Source organism: Lepidochelys kempii, chromosome 6, assembly GCF_965140265.1.
Source record: "Lepidochelys kempii isolate rLepKem1 chromosome 6, rLepKem1.hap2, whole genome shotgun sequence".
NCBI classification, from domain to species: domain Eukaryota; kingdom Metazoa; phylum Chordata; order Testudines; family Cheloniidae; genus Lepidochelys; species Lepidochelys kempii.
In genome coordinates, this window is record NC_133261.1 from 65,831,387 (window position 1) to 65,851,923 (window position 20,537).

The window sequence follows — 20,537 nt, forward strand, 5'->3', positions numbered from 1 at the left end:
TGCAATAGGATTCCCTAACTGTTGGGGGGGCGATAGACGGAACACATATCCCTATGTTGGGACTGGAGCACCTTGGCAGCCAATACGTAAACCGCAAGGGGTACTTTTCAGTGGTGCTGCAGGCACTGGTGGATCACCGACATCAACGTGGGATGGCCAGGAAAGGTACATGACGCTTGCATCTTCAGGAACTCTGGTCTGTTTGAACAGCTGCAGGAAGGGACTTACTTTCCAGACCAGAAAATAATTGTTGGGGATGTTGAAATGCCTATAGTTATCCTTGAGGACCCAGCCTGCCCCTTAATGCCCTGGCTCATGAAGCCATACACAGGCAGCCTGGACAGTAGTCAGGAGCTGTTCAACTATAGGCTGAGCAAGTGCAGAATGGTGGTAGAATGTGCATTGGACATTTAAAAGCGCACTGGCACAGTTTACTGACTCGGTTAAACCTCAGTGAAACCAATATTCCCACTGTTGTTATTGCTTGCTGTGCGCTCCACAATATCTGAGAGAGTAAGGGGGAGACGTTTATGGCGGGGTGGGAGGTTGAGGCAAATTGCCTGACCTCTGATTATGTGCAGCCAGACATCAGGGTGATTAGAAGAGCACAGGAGGGCACGCTGTACATCAGAGTAGCTTTGAAAAACCGTTTCATGACTGATCAGGCTACGTGTGACAGTTTTGTTTGTTTTCCTTGATGAAAACTCACCCCCTTGGTTCACTCTACTTCCCTGTAAGCTAACCGCCCTCCCCAGTTCCATCACCACTTGCAGAGGCAATAAAGTCATTGTTGCTTCACATTCATGCATTCTTTATTAATTCATCACACAAATAGGGGGATAACTGCCAAGGTAGCCTGGGAGGGGTGGGGGAGGAGGGAAGCACCGGGTGGGGTGGTGGATGAGGAGAGGAGGGAAGGACAAGGCCAGGGCCACATTGCACTTCAAAACTTATTGAATGTCAGCTTTCTGTTGCTTGGGCAATCCTCTGGGGTGGAGTGGTTGGGGGCCCGGAGCGGGGGGCCCCCCACCGCGTTCTTGAGTGTCTGGGTGAGGAGGCTGTGGAACTTGGGGAGAAGGACGGGCGGTTACACAGGGGTTGCAGCTGTGGTCTGTGCTTTTGCTGCCTTTCCTGCAGCTCTACCAGATGCTGAAGCATATCAGTTTGATCCCCAAGTAGCCTCAGCATTGCATCCTGCCTCCTCTCATCACGCTGCCGCAACCTCTCATCTTGCTCGTCCCTCCTGTCCTCTCATTCATTTTCTGTTTCCTGGACTCTGCCATTGTTTGCCTCCACGCATTCTTTCAGTGCGGGAGGACTGCATGAGCTCAGAGAACATTTCATCGTGAGTGCATTTTTTTTCGCCTTCTTATCTGCACTAGCCTCTGGGACAGAGCGTTGAAATATTTGCAACTGCTGGAGGAAAAAAGGGGAGAGCAGTATTTAAATAGACACAGTTTAGAGAACAATGAGTAGACTCTTTCACGGTGAACCAAGCTGTTAATATTACATAGCACATGTGCTTTTGGTACAAGGTCGCATTTTGCCTCTTACATTGAGGGCCTGCTGGTTTGGTGTGAGAGATCACACACGCAGGGCTGGGCAACAGAATTCGGCTTCCAGGCAGCCATTGTAAACCACAGTCTTTCAGCTTCTTCAACCTCCATAACATGTGGGAATGGTTTCAAACAGCAGCGCCGTCCTTTCCCATACCAAGCACCTCTCCCTACCGCGTGACTAATATCAGGGAAGATCCCTGCCAGCCAAACACAAACAGCTCAGCGTGAACGGGCCCCCCCTCCACCGTTTGGCTAAAAGCAGGGAGGATTTCTTTTCAGCCACAGGCAAACAGCCCAGCAGGAAAGGCCACCTCTGAATGTCCCCTTAATAATGTCCCTGGCGGATTTCCGCTCCATTCCCAGACATGTTAACAGACTTTTCCAGTAGCTGTACTGGCCGCGAATGCATCCCAAGTCTTCAGGGCAAATTAATCATTAAACACGCTTGTTATTAAAACATGTATTATATTTACAAAGGTACACTCACCAGAGGTGCCTTCTCCGGCTTCATGGTCCGGGAGCCCGCCTTGGGAGGGTATTGGCTCCAGGGTGATAAACAGTTCCTGGCTGTCGGGGAGAACGATTTCTCCACTTGCCTGTTGTGTGCTGTCCTCCTCGTCCCGTAAATTCTCATCCCTGTTGCGTGAGACTACCATCTTGGAGATTTTTTTCAAATATATTGGCATTTCGTCTTTTGAAATGGAGTTCTGATAGCGCGGATTCATCTCCCCTTACAGTGATCAGATCCAGTACCTCCCGTTCGGTCCATGCTGGAGCTCTTTTGCGATTCTGGGACTGCATGGTCACCTCTGCTGATGAGCTCGCCACGCTGGGCAAACAGGAAATGAAATTCAAAAGTTCCCAGTGCTTCTCCTGTGTATCTAGCCAGTGCATCTGAGTTGAAAGTGCTGTCCAGAGCGGTCACAATGGAGCACTCTGGGATAGCTCCCGGAGGCCAGTACTGTTGAATTGCTTCCACACTACCCCAAATTTGACCCAGCAATGTCAACTTCAGCGCTAATCCCCTCGTCGGGCAGGAGTACAAAAATCTATTTTAAGAGCCCTTTAAGTCAACAAAAATGGCTTCTTCGTGTGGACAGGTGCAGGGTTAAATCGATCTAACGCTGCTAAATTTGACCTAAACTCATAGTGTAGACCAGGGCTAGGGCACACTCGGAACATACTGTTGCATCCCCGACTATCCTGGCTAATAGCTATTGATGGATCTATGTTCCATGAACTTATCTAGTTCTTTTTTTGAACCCGACTATTGTTTTGGCCTTCACAATATCGTCTGGCAATGAGTTCCACAGGTTGACTGTGCACTGTGTGAAGAAGTACTTCCTTTTGTTTGTTTTTAAACCTGTTGCCTATTAATTTCATTGGATGACCCCTGGTTTTTGTGTTACATGAAGGAGTAAATAACATTTCCTTATTCACTTTCTCCATACCAGTAAAGATTTTATAGACCTCTATATTCCCTCTCAGTCATCTTTTCCAAGATGAAAACTTTATTAATTCCAATCTTATTAATCTCTCTTCATACGGAAGCTGTTCCATACCCCTAATCATTTTTGTTGCCCTTCTCTGTACCTTTTCCATTTCTAAGGTATCTTTTTTTTGAGATGGGGCAATCAGATTTGCACACAGTATTCAAGATATGGGCTTACCATGGATGTATGTAGAGGCATTATGATATTTACTGTCTTCTTATCTATCCCTTTCCTAAAATGGTTCCTAACATTGTTAGCTTTTTTGGCTGCCACTGCACTCCCTACATATCTGAGTTATGTACATTTGTTTTTGTTACTGTTACCACTGCTATTCAGCACCAGTATCATCTATAGGTGAACAAGCTATATTGCATATTGGTTCATTCACCAGCAGCAGTCCTACAACCTAGGTGTCATTTTCATCTCCATCCTCTCTAAACCTGCACATGTAGGCAGCATTCAAATCCTGCCTTATCTCCCTCTATAAAATCTCTAAAATCCTACCCTTTTCTCTCTGCCCATGCTGCTAAAACTTCCATCCAAACCCTCTTCATCTGCTGCCTTGGCTATAGAACCCACCTTCTCTCTGGCTTTCCTGATAACCATTTTGCTCCCCTCAGCTCCATTTAAAATGCAGCTGCTAATCTTCCTGGGTCGTCATTCTGTTCATGTGGCTCCCCTCTCTGAAATCACCTACTGGTTTCCCTCTTTGCTGCCACATCAAATATTGACTTCTGATTCTTAGTCTTACCCTTCACAATTTAACACAGCTGAATTGATCCTCTCTTGATTTGTGTGGTGTCCATTTTACTGTCAGTGTCCGCCTTGGTTATCCTTTTGTCCACTCCTCCCATGAAGACTTTTGGGCTTTTTTTTTTTTTTTTTAAGTATGCTGTCACTCATGCATTGAGTACATTCTGAATTGGTTCGTAAAGACACTATTCTGTCCTCATTCAAATATGTCATCAGGACTTCTCTTTAGCACAGTGTCTGGGGAAGCTGCTAGCTATGTTGCTCATAAGCTAGGTAGATGGTCAGTAGGTACCTCTGAGATGTCTTCTCCCCCACCCCCTTTTTTTAAATATAACTGTCAGCTATTTAGCTGTGTCTGGGTTATCTAATAACTATTTCCCTTGTCTGCTTTCTCCATTCCTTCTGGTTGCCTCACTTGTTGCATCTCTTGTCATTTAGATTGGAAGTTTTTTGGTATTAGGACCATTTTTTTACACTTTGTACTGTGGTTAGCACAAGATGTGAAACGCATTTGGAGATGAGGAGGGCAAATCCCCTTATACAGCTATGATCAATGGGCAGAGAGAAATTCAGGGCTATATATTCCTAATAATTCAGAGCAGAATGCCCACTCTTGTCAATGGGAGGTTTGCACAGGGTTCAAAGGGAGCATGTGGCCTTCATGTAGTAACTCAACATATTATTTATTAGCTGTTTAGTGCCTTGTTACATTAATCACGCATTGAGGCAGTATGCTCCCTTTTAGGCCTGCTGCTATTCCTGATTTGTTTCTTTTCCTTTCTTATCCTCCATCCTCTCTTTCTCTCCCTCTTCCTTGTTTTTGTGAGTCTTCTCTGTTTTTTCCTGTACATTTCCTTGCTGATAGCAACCTTCAGTTGCCTCCAGCATGGGGCTTTCAATCCCAGCTCCTTCCCAGTCCATCTATTAAAATGATCAGCAATTAACAGTTAATGTTGACATTGAAATGTCATGATTGGGGTGTAGAGTTGACACTCTAGATTAATAGAGAACAGAGGATTTCCCCCTACATTGTTGTTTCAAACTGGATTCAGGCAGATATCACTTTCAGTTACACTCTGTTTATGTTTAGAAAGTTATCTCTGCATCCATGAAGTCTAGAAATTTCCTTTGTTTTTTAAATGAAAGCTGAGTTTCTGCACAGTCTGGATATATCCTGCAGGCTTTATAAATACACCTTGCTGGCCAGGTGTATATTTGACACCCTGGTCTATTACAGTTGGGCTCCTGATTCTGATCAGGGTTTTTAGGTGCTACCATAATTCAAAAAATAAGTTATAAAGGGTATTTTTTACTCTGTTTCTATAATCTAGCCTCATTAAAGAGCAATAGTCAACAAGTTGTACACTGTATTAATAGTACATTATTATTTTTTGGTTTTAACATTGCAGAGTAGGTTTTGGCTTCATAGGGCAAAAATTTGGATTTTTACAATGGACAAAAATAAGGAGTATCATTTGTAGGCGGACACCTCAAAAATGGCCTTGCTTGAATGGCTCTGAAAGTATAAACCTGAATCTGTCAAAATTGGGCTGCTGATCCTTCAAATTTGATCCTTCAAAACTCATACATGCATAAACAGTATTCACCTCAGTGGATCTGGCAGCCGAGGTTTAGCGTAATCTTCATTATCAAGTAAAATAGTCCTTTCTACTGCAGGTATTTCCCATTTCATTGCTTGTCAGCTGCCCTTATTTATCAAAGAAGAGGACATCTTTCATTTTCATTTCCTGCTCAAAATTGTCTGAGTTAGAGATGCTGACAGTACACATTGCTATTCCAACTCTTTATTAACCTTTAAGAATGTAAAGTTATGAAATTCAGTTTCTGGAATGAAAATATATATCGTAAAGTTTTGTGGATCATTTTTTCCCTACTCTTTTATAATTTTTTTTATACTGCTTTGGAATCTATCAGGCATACATGAAAAGCAGCTAACTTTTTCTAAATCCATATAAATTAGAAGGGATCGCAATCTATTCATCTGTTACCACTCTCTTGGGGAACTGTACTGTAGACTAATAGACCTCACTTTTGTGGGGGGAAGGGAGGGAATCCTAAATGATTGGCAGATTTTAACGCTTTGTGTTTTTCTGACAGGGTAGATTGATATCAATCACTGCTTTTACTCATGATTTAAATCAGCAAGCAGGAAATTTTGATTTAATCAATAATAATAAATTTTAATCGTGATGTGCATTTGTACTTTTTATGATTTTTCTAAAAAAGGTGATTCTTATTGTTTGGTAACCATTAAAACACATTAGTTTGCAACTAAATATAACCTTTACACTAAATTTGGTCCTCTCTTTTGCTAACCAGGAGGATACAGTATATCTCTGCACATGTATTTAACCAATTATATAGCTGAACATACATTTATTCAGATTTTTAATGTTTATATTTTTATTGCATTAGAAAACAGTGAATGTTACATTTCTTCTTTACTAGATGATTAAATTTTTGCTTCTGATTTGTGTCAATCTGCATTTGGATGGAAATTGGAATTCAGTTAAAATTCACAAACGGCATTTTAATTGTTTTTATTAAATAAAACTACTGTAAATATGATGCATACATAAAGTTTATCAAAATGTTTTGTATTTAAAACTAACTGATTTATTAAACTATATTATCTGTATTTAGTGAATTGAACTTATTATTTCTGGTCATCACATCCTTCAAGATTTTAGAACTAGTAGGTCTCACCCTCTTGCACCTCATTTGTATTCACAAGCTTCCTTGCTTTTCAACTCCCAGTTATGTTCTTAACATTGAATTAATTAGTCATCGAACTGAGCTAGTTGAATAAACTGAAATGAAGAAAATACTCTCTCTGTACCTGCAGAAGAGGATAGTTCTGTCAAAAGTTGGTTTAACACTTCAACAGACTGGTTCCAGGTGCTTAGCCAATGACTTCAACCAGTTCAGTGGTTTTACTTTCTTTAATACTTCAGCAGCAAATGTACTTCTTGAATATTTTTTATTTAATCTAAATTATTTTAATAGATTATGGTAAAATTAGGCCTTTATGTCAGCTATCGTAATTTCAAATAGGTTTAGTTTTAAAGAGAAAAATGTATTTAAATAAAATAATCCAATTATATATTTTTTTAAAAAGCATTGTCTTCTATCCACCCTACTTTGTCATTCAAAGTAACAAATCTTATGAAGCACTGAGTTGTTGAGCAGAACTGCATGAAGTAAGTTTACTCCAGCGTAAAGTAAGTAGTGTGTGTTAAATAGTGTTTGGCAGTGTATGCAGAAAAAGCTCAGAAGTGAGTCTGTGGATGACAAATCTCACTTAACACTGGATTAAAGTAATCTCTAAAACATTGCAAGGGAAACATGCATTGCATCCATCCTACCTTGATCTGTGGATCAGGAGCTATAATTTCTCATGCTACTGGTCTTTTCAACACTCTTGAGCAAAAATATTGATCCCAAATGTTAAAGTTCTTGGTTTTTGTTGGGGAATAGGAGAGGTTTTTTTTCATTACTAAAGAGTGTTACTTGTTTTATGCTTCCTTGCAGGAAAGGTTAAAGCTGGTGACAGTTCTGGGTGCTGGGCTCCTCTGCGGAACTGCCTTGGCGGTAATTGTGCCTGAAGGAGTACATGCACTTTATGAAGACATTTTGGAGGGTGAGAAAAAAACCAGCCTGATATATGTCCTTGTGCAAGACAGTTGATAAGCCAGAAAGGCACAAGTAGAGTTTCTTACTCTGAGAATAATTAAAGTTGATCTCTTGCTTAAACCTCAAACAATGGACATAATGGACAAAAGGAATTGCCTTTGAAAAAGATTTAATTTGTGTTTATAAGCTGCTGCTTTCTGTGGTTTAGGTCCCTTTTGGTTATTGCAGTCACTATCAGTGGTGTTTTATAGATCTCCATATATTTTTATCTTGCAAAAGAGTCTCACTCCCTTGTAGCTGAAGAACTTTCTAAGCTCAGTTGGCCTCAAACAATTTTGCTAATTAGTTTAACAGGCCAAAATTGCTTGAGGCCTACTGATTTTTTTTAAGTGAAAGTACATGTCTTTAGAGAGACATAGGCTTAGGGTATCCTTGAAGCCCAAAAGTCTTGGATAACTGTACCAGTTATACCATCCCTTAGTTATATCAGGTAATGCCCATCATCTCTCATTCGAGTGCATTCTAATCCTCATTGGAGCTTGAGGTGCTTTTACAGTTGTATGACACAGGTTTTGAGTAGATTTAAGATCAGTAATTCAGTCAAAGGTGGGTGGCAGCAGCGCACTGGATCCTAATACAAAGAAATGTCAACATGTGGAAGATGGGACTCTAGAGGACTTTTCAAACATGTTTGAAGTACCAGTTCTGCTACTGCATATCAGTGGGTGAGAACTATATGATACCATAGTAAGGTGTTTTTTTGTTTTTCTTGATATCTCTGTGCTTTCCTCTTACATGTTTTGGAGAAGAATATATTTTTTATTTTTACCATTTGCACTTATTTAACCTACTTTATAGTCTGTGTGTTTTAGGCTTGTCTAGTGCCTTTCATGTAACTTAAAATTATTCGTATTTAATAAACATAGAATCTTGCAATAACATTAACTATTTATTCATGTGTTCATACACTTTCCAATCTGTATGTTTGTTGTAGCATCTCACTATACTGCACTTCAGTTGAGGGTTTGTGATCCATTCCATTTTAATCTTAAGAGGGCAACACATTATTTCTCTTGTTATGATTAGCAGCAGATAACGTTATTGGGAGCACTTATATTTTTCTCATTAAATTTTTGGTCGGTTTATTGCCAAGGCTTGACACCTTCAGTGAGCCGAGCTGACCCATTAAACTATCAAGTAAATCAGAGGCATTTGAAAAATTCTGTCTCTTCCTATTTACACAGCAGTTCATGCATATTGTCCATCCATATTGAAGTAAAATACATAACTGGGAAACTTACAGTATGCATTAATGCTATCTTAAACTAAATTTCTAACATGAAATGCCCTGCACAAAGCCAATCTAGCCATAAAGAAATTATTTAAGTAACATTAAGAGTTATTTTTTTCAGATACAGTGATTTCAGCCCAGAATTTAGGTCCCTTCAGTGTTGCTCAGGTTACAAATCAAATCTTGATCCTTTGTCTCCCTTTTTAGGGCAAATAGAAGAGAACTAGAACTAATAAATCAAGGAAAAATGAGTTAATCCTAATATTACTGCAGAAACTGTGTGTATTACGTGTGAAGATAAAGTTGTAGAGAGCTGCACCCACTTACATAGACTCAGCCATGAAGGTCGTTATAAAAGATAGAGTCCACTTACAAAAGTAAGGCATTCAGAATTAAGCATAAGAATCTGATCTGGCTTGTTTTCCTTCACTCATTAAGTCTGAAAGGTCAGCTAAGAAGATTTTTAGTCTTAGCTCTAAATTTATTTGATTCTACTTTCACATATGCAGCCATGTTTAACTAAGTTTGAATCTGATTTTTGCATGACAGAGACTGCATGTATCTAGAAGGATATTTGTATCTGTCATTGAGACACAGAAATTATTCACTGATGCCTCTTGCTCACTATGCTAACATAACAAATTGATTAATACAGCAATGTTCACTCTAGGCTGTGCAGTGATAGGCTATTAGTACAACCTTGGGTATGTTGTGAGGCACAAGATCAGTGGCCTTGTACCATCAACTGTTGGAGAAGTGCAGTCAGTAGCCTATTAATGCACGCTCTGGAGTGGTCTATGATCGTCTGGCTTATTAGCTTGACCCACCCCCAAAACTGCTTTTATGTAATGTGTACCACCGCTATTTTTTTTTAAAAGTTCCTATTAGAAGAAAAGAATAAAGAAAAGATGTGCTGCTCCAGGTCCCAATGCATCAGGTGTTCTTTCTCCCCTGTGTTTTAAAAGCAGAATTGTTTTTAGACATAATGGTTTATAGGGATTCTCTTTTTAGTGGGGTGGTCCAAACTGTGAGTTGGTATATCACTGGAAAGGCCTGACTGGTGCAATCATAACATGGCTGTAGACCAGGGGTGGGCAAACTTTTTGGCCCAAGAGCCACATCAGATTTGTGAAACTGTATGGAGGGCCGGGTAGGGAAGGCTGTGCCTCCCCAAACAACTTGGCCCCTGCCCCCTATCCCCCGCCTCCCACTTCCCGCCCCCTGAGTGCCCTTCCGCAGAACTCCCCACCCATCCAACCCCCTCTGCTCCTTGTCCCCTGACCACCCCCTCCTGGGACCACTGCCCCAATTGCCCCCTGAGAGACCCCACCCCCATCCAACCCTCCCTGTCCCCTGACTGCCTCAACCCCTATCCACACTCCTGCCCCCAGAGAGGCCCCCCGGGACCACACCCTCCATCCAACCCCCCTTGGACCCTGTCCCCTCACTGCCCCGACCCCTATCCACAGCCCTGCCCCCTTGACAGGCACCCCCCTGGGACTCTCATGCCTATCCAATGCCCCCTGTTTCCTGTCTCCTGACTGCCCCACCCTGAACCTCCACCCCATCCAAATCCCCCCCCCCCCCCAGCCCTGTTACCATGCTGCTCAGAGCAGCAGGAGCTCGCAGCCCCACTAGAGCCAGCTTTGCCACCCCGGAGGAGCAGCGGGCCAGAGCGCTCGCAGCGCGCTGAGGCTGCGGGGGATGGAGGACCGCGCGGGAGCAGGAGCTCAGGGGCTGGGCAGGATGGTCCCGCGGGCCAGATGTGGCCCACGGACCACAGTTCGCCCACCTCTGCTGTAGACAGTCAGTATTCCCAAGCGTACTCTGCTGTAGTGTGTCTGCAGAGTGATTAGGTATTGTGAGCATTCCCCGCCAACCCACGGAACTATTACTCACAAATCTTACAGATTTTATTAAGTAAAGATGAACTATAAAGCTTTTTTCTTCATAAAGTCTGTGATCCCAAGCAAAAAACAGAACATATATTTAAACTTCAAAACTTTTCAAATACATCTTAAAACAAAATTGATTTTCTCTTTAAGAGGTCTGTTTCTGTGGCAATGGAGTTGATTTACTAATCTAAACAGAACAGGGAATGTTTTCTTGAATTGAACATTGTAGCTCACCTTTTTTTGAGAAGGTTCATGCACACAAACTGATCTGGGCTAGATATAAAAAAAACACATGCTGATTGACAGTGTATTTTCCGAATTTTTATTTTTGACTTTAAATAGCAAAGTAAAGTACAAGAAAAACAGCCTATAAAAATCATTTCTGTTTATACAGCTAAAAGGGAAAAAAATGCAGAAAATAAACCTTGATAAAACGAAACATTGGCTTATATTGTTCCCTTGGAATTGTGTGTGATTATATTTTAAAAAAATTAAATGTAGAGGAGGGCTATCAATTGATCGCAGTTAACTCAAGTGATTGATGCAAAACAAATTAACTAGATTTTAAAAAGTTACAATTAATCAGTTTTAGTCAAACTGTAAAACAATAATAGAATACCAATTTAAATTTATTATAAATATTTTTGGATGTTTTTCTACATTTTCAAATATGTTGATTTCATTTACAACACAATATAATATGTACAGTGCTTACTTGTTTATTACAAATATTTACACTGTAAAAAGATAAACAAAAGAAATAGTATTTTTCAGTTCACCTCATACAAGTATTATAGTACAATCTCTTTATCATGAAAGTGCAATTAAAAATGTAGAATTTTTTTTTCTCATAACTGCACTCAAAAACAAAACAATATAAAACTTTAGAGCCTACAAGTCCTTGTTCAGTCAATCGCTAAGACAAACAAGTTTGTTTACATTCACCTGCGATAATGCTGCCCTCTTCTTCTTTACAATGTCACCTGAAAGTGAGAACAGGAGTTCTCATGTCACTATTGTAGCCAGCGTTGCAAGGAATTTACGTGCCAGATATGCAAAACATTTGTATGCCCCTTTTTGCTTTGACTTTTTAAAAAAATTTTTACAGTGCAAATATTTGTAATCAAAAATAATATCAAGTGAGCACTGTACTCTTTGTATTCTGTGTTGTACTTAAAATCAGCATATTTGAAAATGTATAAAAACATCCAAAATATTTTATAATAAAATTAAATTAGTATTCTATTATTGTTTAACAGTGAAATTAAAGCTGCGATTAATCATGATTATTTTTTAAAACTTGCGATTAATTGCGATTATTTTTTTAAAATAATTTGACAGCCCTAATTAAATGGAATATACTCTTTCAGGGAACCTTTTCTAAAATACCACACAAAGAATTAAAGGGGGAGGAGAGGAAGAGTGAGAGGAAAAGAAGGGGCAGAAAAGACTGAAGAGGAGGAGAGGATAGGTGAAAATAAAGTGCATTGTTACAGATTTTGGCATTTGTCTTTGAAAAAAGTCCAAGGAAAATAAGTGATACAAGTCCATTTCTGTAAATTGATCCATTCTAAGATCCGTAGAAGGAGCAAAAAGAAGATTCAAAGCTTTTTCAATGACATTCTTTCAGCCAGTGCAGAGTCCTTTAAAGAAAGATCTGTTAACACTGTTTTCTTAGAGAGGAGGAGAGAGAGTGTGAACACAGCTGACTCATTATTTAAACCAAGTACATACAGCATGAATGCAGGTGCTATACAGAGGAGGTAAGAGAGCCTAGTTCTCTCCAAAATGGAGAAACAGTGGTTCAAATATCATCTGGTGTAAATCAGCATAGTTGTGTCTATTGGTCAGTTATGTCAGTATCAGAAAATTCATGATGTTGCTGTGAAGAGCTGGGATTTCCAATTTTTATTTAAAGTGGCTAGAATGGAGCAGGCAATTGGACTGACTGGGATTAAAAACTGTATAACTAGACAGTATGCATACAAATAAAACAATCTAATAATATCAGTGAATAGTATGGGACAGCGTGGGGCACGGGTCACTTGCTGGAGGATTCTCTGCACCTTGAGGTCTTTAAACCATGATTTGAGGACTTCAGTAGCTCAGACATAGGTAAGAGATTTATTGCAGGAGTGGGTGGGTGAGATTCTGTGGCCTGCGTTCTGCAGGAGATCAGACTAGATGATCATAATGGTCCCTTCTGACCTTAGTCTATGAGGTCAGTGCACAGTTAAAATAGTATGTAACTAACTTTTCGTGTTTGATCTCAAGGGCTGAAAAATGAGCATACAACACATCATGATGTGTCTAGTTTTTATTAATGAATCAATGCACCTGTTTGAACAGCTAGTTTCACTGTATGCTACCCAGAAGTAACCACATTCTGCTTGACTCTTATCTAGTCATCCTTGTCTTTCCACTGAAAAATTAGTGAAACACTTGATAAAGACTTCATTTGTGTCTTGAAGTGTCCTAAAGGGACACTAATTCTTGGCCATGCTGATGGCAGTAATATCATTTGGCCTAAAATTGGTAAATCTAATGAGTTAATCTTTGTGCAACAAATGTATCACATCTGTGTTTATCTAAGCCCCCAAAACTCCTCCAAATGCAGCATTTTCTTTTCATAACAGTCCTTGGGCCATAATTTCAGTATAGAACATTGTGCACTTGGATGCCAAATCGAAGATGACCTTCACAAAATGAGACTTTGTTAGAGTGAGATGGGATTTTGGAGTTAGTTTCCAAGAATTTTGGACAATTTTAAAGGAAAACTCTCAACTTCAATTAACTTAAAGTTTATTAAAAAATAAACCAGAAAACTAAAGGATACTACATCTATCCCTGAGGCCCCCCGGTAAGTGTTGTGGTTTACAGATGCTTTTTTGCTATATATTTTTCTCTCCTCTGTTGCTGTATGTAAAGCCCAGTAAATAGGAAATTGACAAACTGAACATATAGAGGAAACAAACAAATATATTGCTTTCTCAGCTTTTCAGTTAAGTAATGGTGGTAGCAGACCCATTCACCATCTGTAGCCAAAATTTCTTCAACGCTTATTGATTGTGTCAAAGCCAGGTCCGTTTTGCTATTGAGAGAGAAATTCCAATGCTCTGATCAAATAATCCGCTCTGATTAATATCCCTATTGCTGTTAATTTCTATGTGCTGTCTAGCAGGCCTAAAATTTAATTCTTTTGCTTTTGTCTTCTATCTAAAACTTATTGAAGTGCTAAATTAAGAAATGGACTGTGTTCTCTTCTCTTTATTCCAGTTGAATGTTCATACCTTTGACTATTTTTAAAGATACACAGTCAGGTTATATTTGGCCCTAATGAAGCTTTTGTAAAAGCCTGAGAGTCTTACAAAACCAAAGCAAATAAAATGTTTTCCTTACATCTTTTAAAATTCCAGTGGAAAGTTTGCTTAATCAATACACTTTCCACTGCAGTGTTCCAACACAAACTTTGCTGTCTTGTGCTAGTGTATAAGTACCAGAAAGTTAAACATAGTCTGTTTTCCCTTAAAGTTGGTTTGTATTTTGTTTTTGGGTTATTGTTTGAAGGTCTTCCAGAAGCAGTGCTTTTAAGGAAGATTGAAAGAAGAAAAGGAGTTTTAGTGGCATGAAAAATCAAGGAGACAGTTCCAAGCTTAGGGAACAGCATAAGAGAAGACACAAAGACAAGACAGAGATTCATACAAGTGTAATGCCTGAGCAGTGCAAAGGGACCAGATGGAGATATAGGAAGAGTGGAAAAAACAGCAATAAGCTGGACAGTGTCCCTTTAACTGCAAATTAAAGGATCTGTACACAGGGTATAACTGAACATTTGCACATAGTGTCCCACTCCCTCCCCCTGAAGTGATCTGTTGAAAGGTCCATTTAATTCATAGAAAGAGTAGCAGTGAGACATCATTATGTTTTGCTCAGGTTGTCCCAGATGTCTCCAACGGTGGCTGCTGTCCTCAAGAGGCATTAGTATTTAATTAAGCCAGAAGACCTCATAATAGAAAACAATATTCAATATTATTCAATAGTTTGAACCAAAAAAAAACCCACCCAGACTTACCCAATGATTTCATCATCCACAGCTAACTGTTTCTTCAGGAGGCTGTAGAACGTCTTGTGTGCCACAGACACCTCTTTGTTCAAAGTCACCATGCATACATTTTGCAGGGCATTGAAGCGTTGCAAAATGCTTCATTTAAATTCATTTTAAAACAAATCCCCCCTAAGAATTTTCATGAAAATATGGAGTCGCCCTTCTGAATATACATTATGTATTCTGGGGAAAAAAACCTTACAAAATAATTATAATAATGTTAAGAGACAAAGGTTGGATTCAGCACAATATCCTACTTAGCACTTCTGTTGCACCTTTTCCTATGAGGATCTTGAAGTGCTTTACAAATTCTAAGTAAACCTAGCAAACACACTCAGAATTAGTATCCCTGTTTTGTGATGGAGGCATCAAGTTCTATCTAGGGGACTGGGAGTCAGGACTATATCTCAGAGCTTCTGACTCAGTCACTGATTTGGCAAGATAGCAAAACAGGTGCAGCTATCTATAAAGTACTTTTTAGAGATTCAGGTGACCTGTGCTATGGAAGTGTACAGTGTTTTTATAGATGAGTTAGCTGAGGTGCAAAGAGGTTAAATGACATGCCCGAGGTCACGTTGTAGTCAGGAACAAAACCCAAAACTTCTGACCCCCCAGAACTTTGCTCAAACTAATCACCATGCTTCGATTATTGTTTTTTTCCCACCTAAACAACGAAAGGGCAGCTGAGATGACTAGGGTCATATTATCAAGAAACTGAAACAGCTTCATTTTTGTGAATATACTTGGGGATATTAAGTATGGTTAAATGCATGTTTTAGTAAAGTCTGACTTCCATACTTTGGGCTATATTATAACTTCAAATGTTTTGACGGGGTCGTTGGGGTGCAACCTGGATTTTGGGACCACTGTGCCCTTCAAACCCACCAACCTGGGCTGCTTCTCACACTCAAGTTGAGGTCATGCTCTGGTAAGCACTGCACTTATACAGACATCCACAGGCGGGGACACATCCAACTGTGTTACACAAATGATCTCCCAGCCACTCATGAACTATCAATAGGGAGGCTCCAGCCAATTCCCCTGAGCTCCCCAGCTTTGCACCCCAGAACTAAATTGTCTTGCACTGGGGAACAGAGGGAAAATTACTTTTGTAGTGCGAATGAGGCCAATTCAATCATAATTTTCCCTCTGTTGATATTCACCCTTTCTTGTCAACTGTTGGGAATGGGCCACATCCACCCTGATTGAATTGGCCTCGTTAGCAATGACCCCCCACCTGGTAAGGCAACTCCTATCTTTTCATGTGCTGTATATTTATACCTGCCTACTGTATTTTTCACTCCATGCATCTGATGAAGTGGGTCTTAGCCCACGAAAGCTTGTACCCAAATAAATTTGTTAGTCTCTCTGGTGCCCAAAGGACTCCTCGTTGTTTTTGCAGTGAGAGGTGTTTCTCATTATCAATAAGCTATGAAATATTTTAAAATAATGGGTTTTTAACTTAGCTCCTGTATTTCTGCTATTGCATCTGGAGAGCCCAGTGTAAACCCCATTATTTAAAAATATTTCAGAATGAAATGAGACTGGTGAGGTTCTGTTTTAGTTTCCCTTTCTGGTTCTCATGTACCAGCTGAATGTTCTTCTATTATCTCTGTCCCTTTCCTGCTCCTCAGGAAACTGTCTTCATTGAAATTTGCACAAAATAAAGAGAGCTTTTCTATTCATACTAGGCTTTTCTAAAACATTTGTAATCGCAAAACCAAAAACTTATAACCTAACAGGACAGTACCATCAATTTTATCCCGTCTTGGTGTACTCTGTTGTTTGTGCACAAGTATCACTGATGTCAACTCGGTTCTGGGAGTAATTGAGTTAACTCCTGCCTCGGTGGGGACTGATGCTTGGAGTTTGGTTTGGTTAGTCTCATTATAAAGCTTTTTCTTTTTTCAAATTTCATTAAAACTGTTAGTGAACAAATAACATAAATGTGTTTTATGGGATGTTACAAGGACATGTCCTTCACCGTGTGTTGTTCTATTTAAAAGTAGGTCAAATATATGGCCTAAAAGTGCTTGTGTCCCTTTAAACCTTAATAGAGTTGGCAACCTATGATTTTAAAAAGTAATACAGCAATTCTTATAAATATAATGATTGTATTCAAATGTTGCATTTAGGTAACATAGAGCCTCCTTGCTTATTGAGGATTCACTCCTCCCCCTCCTTGCACTAAGATATTAAGGAAGGGGATGAGCAAGTATACGAATTCTGCCAGTGTTGGTCCCCAAAGAGGGATAATCTAGGACATTAAAAACAAAACAAAAAATTCTAAATCTATTTTTCTTTCCCGCTTTATATTATTAAGTTCAGGTATGAAGAAAGCTCTCAGTGAAGGAGTAGAAAATATTAGAACATCACCTTTGGGATCCTCACTTCTAATCAACCTGTTTATCTGCTTTAGGGAAGCACCATCAGGCCAGTGAGACTCAAAATGTGATTGAATCTGAGAAAGCAGCAGAAATAACAGCTGAGCATGAGCATGGTCATGACCATTCAAAATTACATGCGTACATTGGTGTTTCCCTTGTCCTTGGTTTTGTCTTCATGCTTTTGGTGGACCAGATAGGCAGCTCCCACGTGCACTCTACAGATGGTAAGTAAAGCCTCTCCTGCCAGACTGGCACTTGCCTTGGAGCCATTGCAGCAACTAGAATGAATGAACAAAGTGTATTTTCAGAATATGATTATTTATTATGTATTTTTAATACAGTAGTGCCCAGTCAGGATGAGGGCTCTATTTAACTAGTTGTATTCTACAAACATAAAGGTAAGCATGGTCTGTTACGTGAAATAATAAAGCAGTGTTACTGTCAATGCTGGAAGCCAGCGTAATGTGAACATTTGCTTCATAATGCTCAAGTGTGTGCTCATGCTGACAGAGAAAGTCTACTTAGAAATAATAGATGATCAACAGCTTTGTGTGTTAAGGCTTTAAGCAGTGTAGGTTTTAATATATGACAAATAGATTAGTCCACCAACATAGCATAGCAAAACTGAAGAGCCAGAGCCTTAACTTCATTAGCTACTTTATTGTCTTGCTTTGAATTAAACATTTCAGAGAACAAAATATTGGCTTAGTTCAGGCTGTAAATTTTCATGGAAGAAAGGCCTCCCCTGTGATCTGCACAGACTGACTGTTGGAACCACATGGAGTCCTGTTGACCTCAGTAGACTTCACATGGGCCACAAAGCATAAGAGCTATGGTGACTTTCACTGGTAATTTTCCTAGGTAGTTTCCCTGTAAGTGCATGCTGGTTTTCTGTGTACAGCGGAACAAAATGTAGGTAATCTTTCCTGAAAACTAAATCATTAAATATTTGGTTTTTTATGTGAAATTTTATTCCCCAATAAAAACCTTTTGAATAAAATGTGGCTCAAAATACTGTTGAAATGACCGTTCTATCACACTTCACTTACATCCTTATTTCTTGTCAGTGTTCAGCAATGTGCTTATGTTTAGATTTTGTTAATGTAAATATTTTATACTTTTTATCACACTCTCACTTTTCTAGCTTTCCCCTCCTCTACACATAGGCTTCTCACCTTGATTAAAAGTCTTCCCTACAGATGCTCTGTGTACTGACTCTGTTAGCTTATAAGCTTAGCTTCTCAAATGGAGGCTTGGCAAATAGGTTAGCAAGAAACTCAGTTGACCAACTTGTATTGAAATCCTTGTTTTCTATATTTTACAACGCTTTTTTTTCTCTTTCCTGGTTAGGAGAAAATGGGATACCTTGTGTCTTTGACCTATTAAGATGCACAGACTCAAAAACTGAACAATATAGGGAACAATTTTTCTGAGCCTTTGCTTTATCTCCCACATGAAATATAACCGAGTAACTGCAAGTGTTGCCAGAATAGTTAGGGATTTATAAAATGCCTTTTCCTGATTTGAACCAGTGGTATTCATTATCCATTAATGTTATCTCAGTTGACTAGATTTTCTGTTCCCTTAAAATAGGATAGCTATAGAGGTTAGAATGGAGTATAACCTTTAAATGTGATCATCTGTTTGGGTTTGGTGGATAGTCCAGAACTAAGGACATAGGTTTAAATTAAGAGGAATTAAATGATAGAAGAACTTGAAGGGATATTGTAGCTCTGTTGGTCCCAGGGCTTTAGAGAGACAAGATGGGTTAGATAATATCTTCTGGTGAAAGACAAGCTTTAGAAAACGTCTACTTTCACAACAGAAGTTGGTCCAATAAAATATATTACCTCATCCACTTTGTCTCTTGAACTTGAGTGTGAATAGATGGAATAGGCTTCCAGTTGAGGTAGCAGAGTCAAGTAGCAATATAGTTAAAGTTGTCTGACCACTTGAAATTTAAAGGATCAGATATTTTTATATTTTTTCCCAGTGGCCTGTCAACTACTGTTACAATTTTCACTGATTAATTCCCCTTCTGTTGGATTTATAGGAGTGTTGGTTTTTTTTATTTCTCCAGAAAAAGTTAGTTTACAAATAGATGGTGAGGTAAAAGTAGATATCAAACAATTATGGACATGAATGGCCCATCATCTGCCTTCAATCCTAAGCAGTTATGCATGATGTTCACTTTCTACATTAAAGAGTACGGGAGGATTCTGCCATCTGCTTCAGTCTGTATGACCGCATATAGGGTTCATAAACAGCCCACAAGGAGCCAGCAGGGAGTTGTCCATAGTCCAGTCACTGCCATAGGTGGCCCTTCCTATCAGCCCCAGCTCAGGGGGCATAGTGGGAGGGAGCAGGCCTGGATAGCACATAATAATGTGGGCATTCTGTACTGCATCAGACTGTGGAATAGCCCAGAGGCAGTATTTGGGAGGCTGATGTAAACTAGAGCAAATCTTGGCTGCTCTTATTTAGGCTGGGAGATGCACTAGCCCTTGGAGTAGCCCAGAATCCTGAGTACAAAGGTGGCTTAAAGCTACCTTTCTGTGCTGAGTTGGGGAAGGTAAAGAATCTCAAATGATAGTTTCGTTTCAGAAGGATGAGGGAAAATGACTGTTCCATATCCCTGTCAATGTCCCCTTAAATTCTGAAGGATAGTATACAATGTCTTGACTAGTTTGCCTGGGAAACCTATGGTAATTGCTTAACTGTTTAAAAATGGGTCACAGCTGAGAAATTATGCCTTGGTGTTTGTAATGTTTTCTTCCAGCATGATACATACGCTTGTTAATATCTTATATTGACTAATGCTTAATTTCCTGATGATTATTTCAGACCCAGAAGCGGCAAGGTCAGGCAATTCCAAAATCACTACTACACTAGGACTAGTGGTCCATGCTGCAGGTAGGCTGAATAACTATAAGATCTGTAAGCGGCAATCTTCTGTCACTGTCTTTTTTCCTGTCTAGCTTAAATAAAGCTTTTGAATTTTAAATTGCAATAATTACTGTATATTCACCAAAATAGCTAGCTCTGTGGGCATTTTTTTATGTATTTAGAAGCACATTTTCTATCTTTTCCTAAGTAAGCTAACTGAACATGGTTTAAAAATGGTTTGAAAAAAATCCACACAAGGACTGGGATATATGTCTAGATATGAGCCAGATAAGAAGGATTTAGGGAGGTTTTTAGAATTTTTAATCACAGTAAACCTGATTTTTAACTTTGTAGGAGAGAAACTACTCTAGATGCTAAGAAACAACATAGAGAATTTTTTAAATGTATAAATAGTTGGGGTTAAGTGTTAGCAATGCAAAATAACACTTCATCCAAAAATTTTAAGGGGCAGGGGACACCAATTTGTCTATTATAACTGCAGCTGTAACAGTAT

The 20,537-nt window shown here is 39.4% G+C and overlaps 1 protein-coding gene across 5 annotated transcripts in view; it reads left to right on the forward strand.

Moving 5' to 3' along the window:
• The window catches only part of SLC39A9 (solute carrier family 39 member 9), a 43,774-nt gene that overhangs the window by 6,086 nt on the left and 17,151 nt on the right, over positions 1-20,537 (forward strand). For all 5 annotated transcript variants that reach the window (XR_012159428.1, XR_012159429.1, XM_073348463.1 and 2 more), the window contains exons 2-4: positions 7,358-7,466; positions 17,170-17,361; positions 19,982-20,050. Coding sequence is in view for 3 of the 5 variants with exons in the window: in XM_073348463.1 (XP_073204564.1) it covers positions 7,358-7,466; positions 17,170-17,361; positions 19,982-20,050 (370 nt within the window). In the remaining 2 variants the exon portion in view is untranslated. The remainder of the gene's footprint in view (positions 1-7,357; positions 7,467-17,169; positions 17,362-19,981; positions 20,051-20,537) is intronic.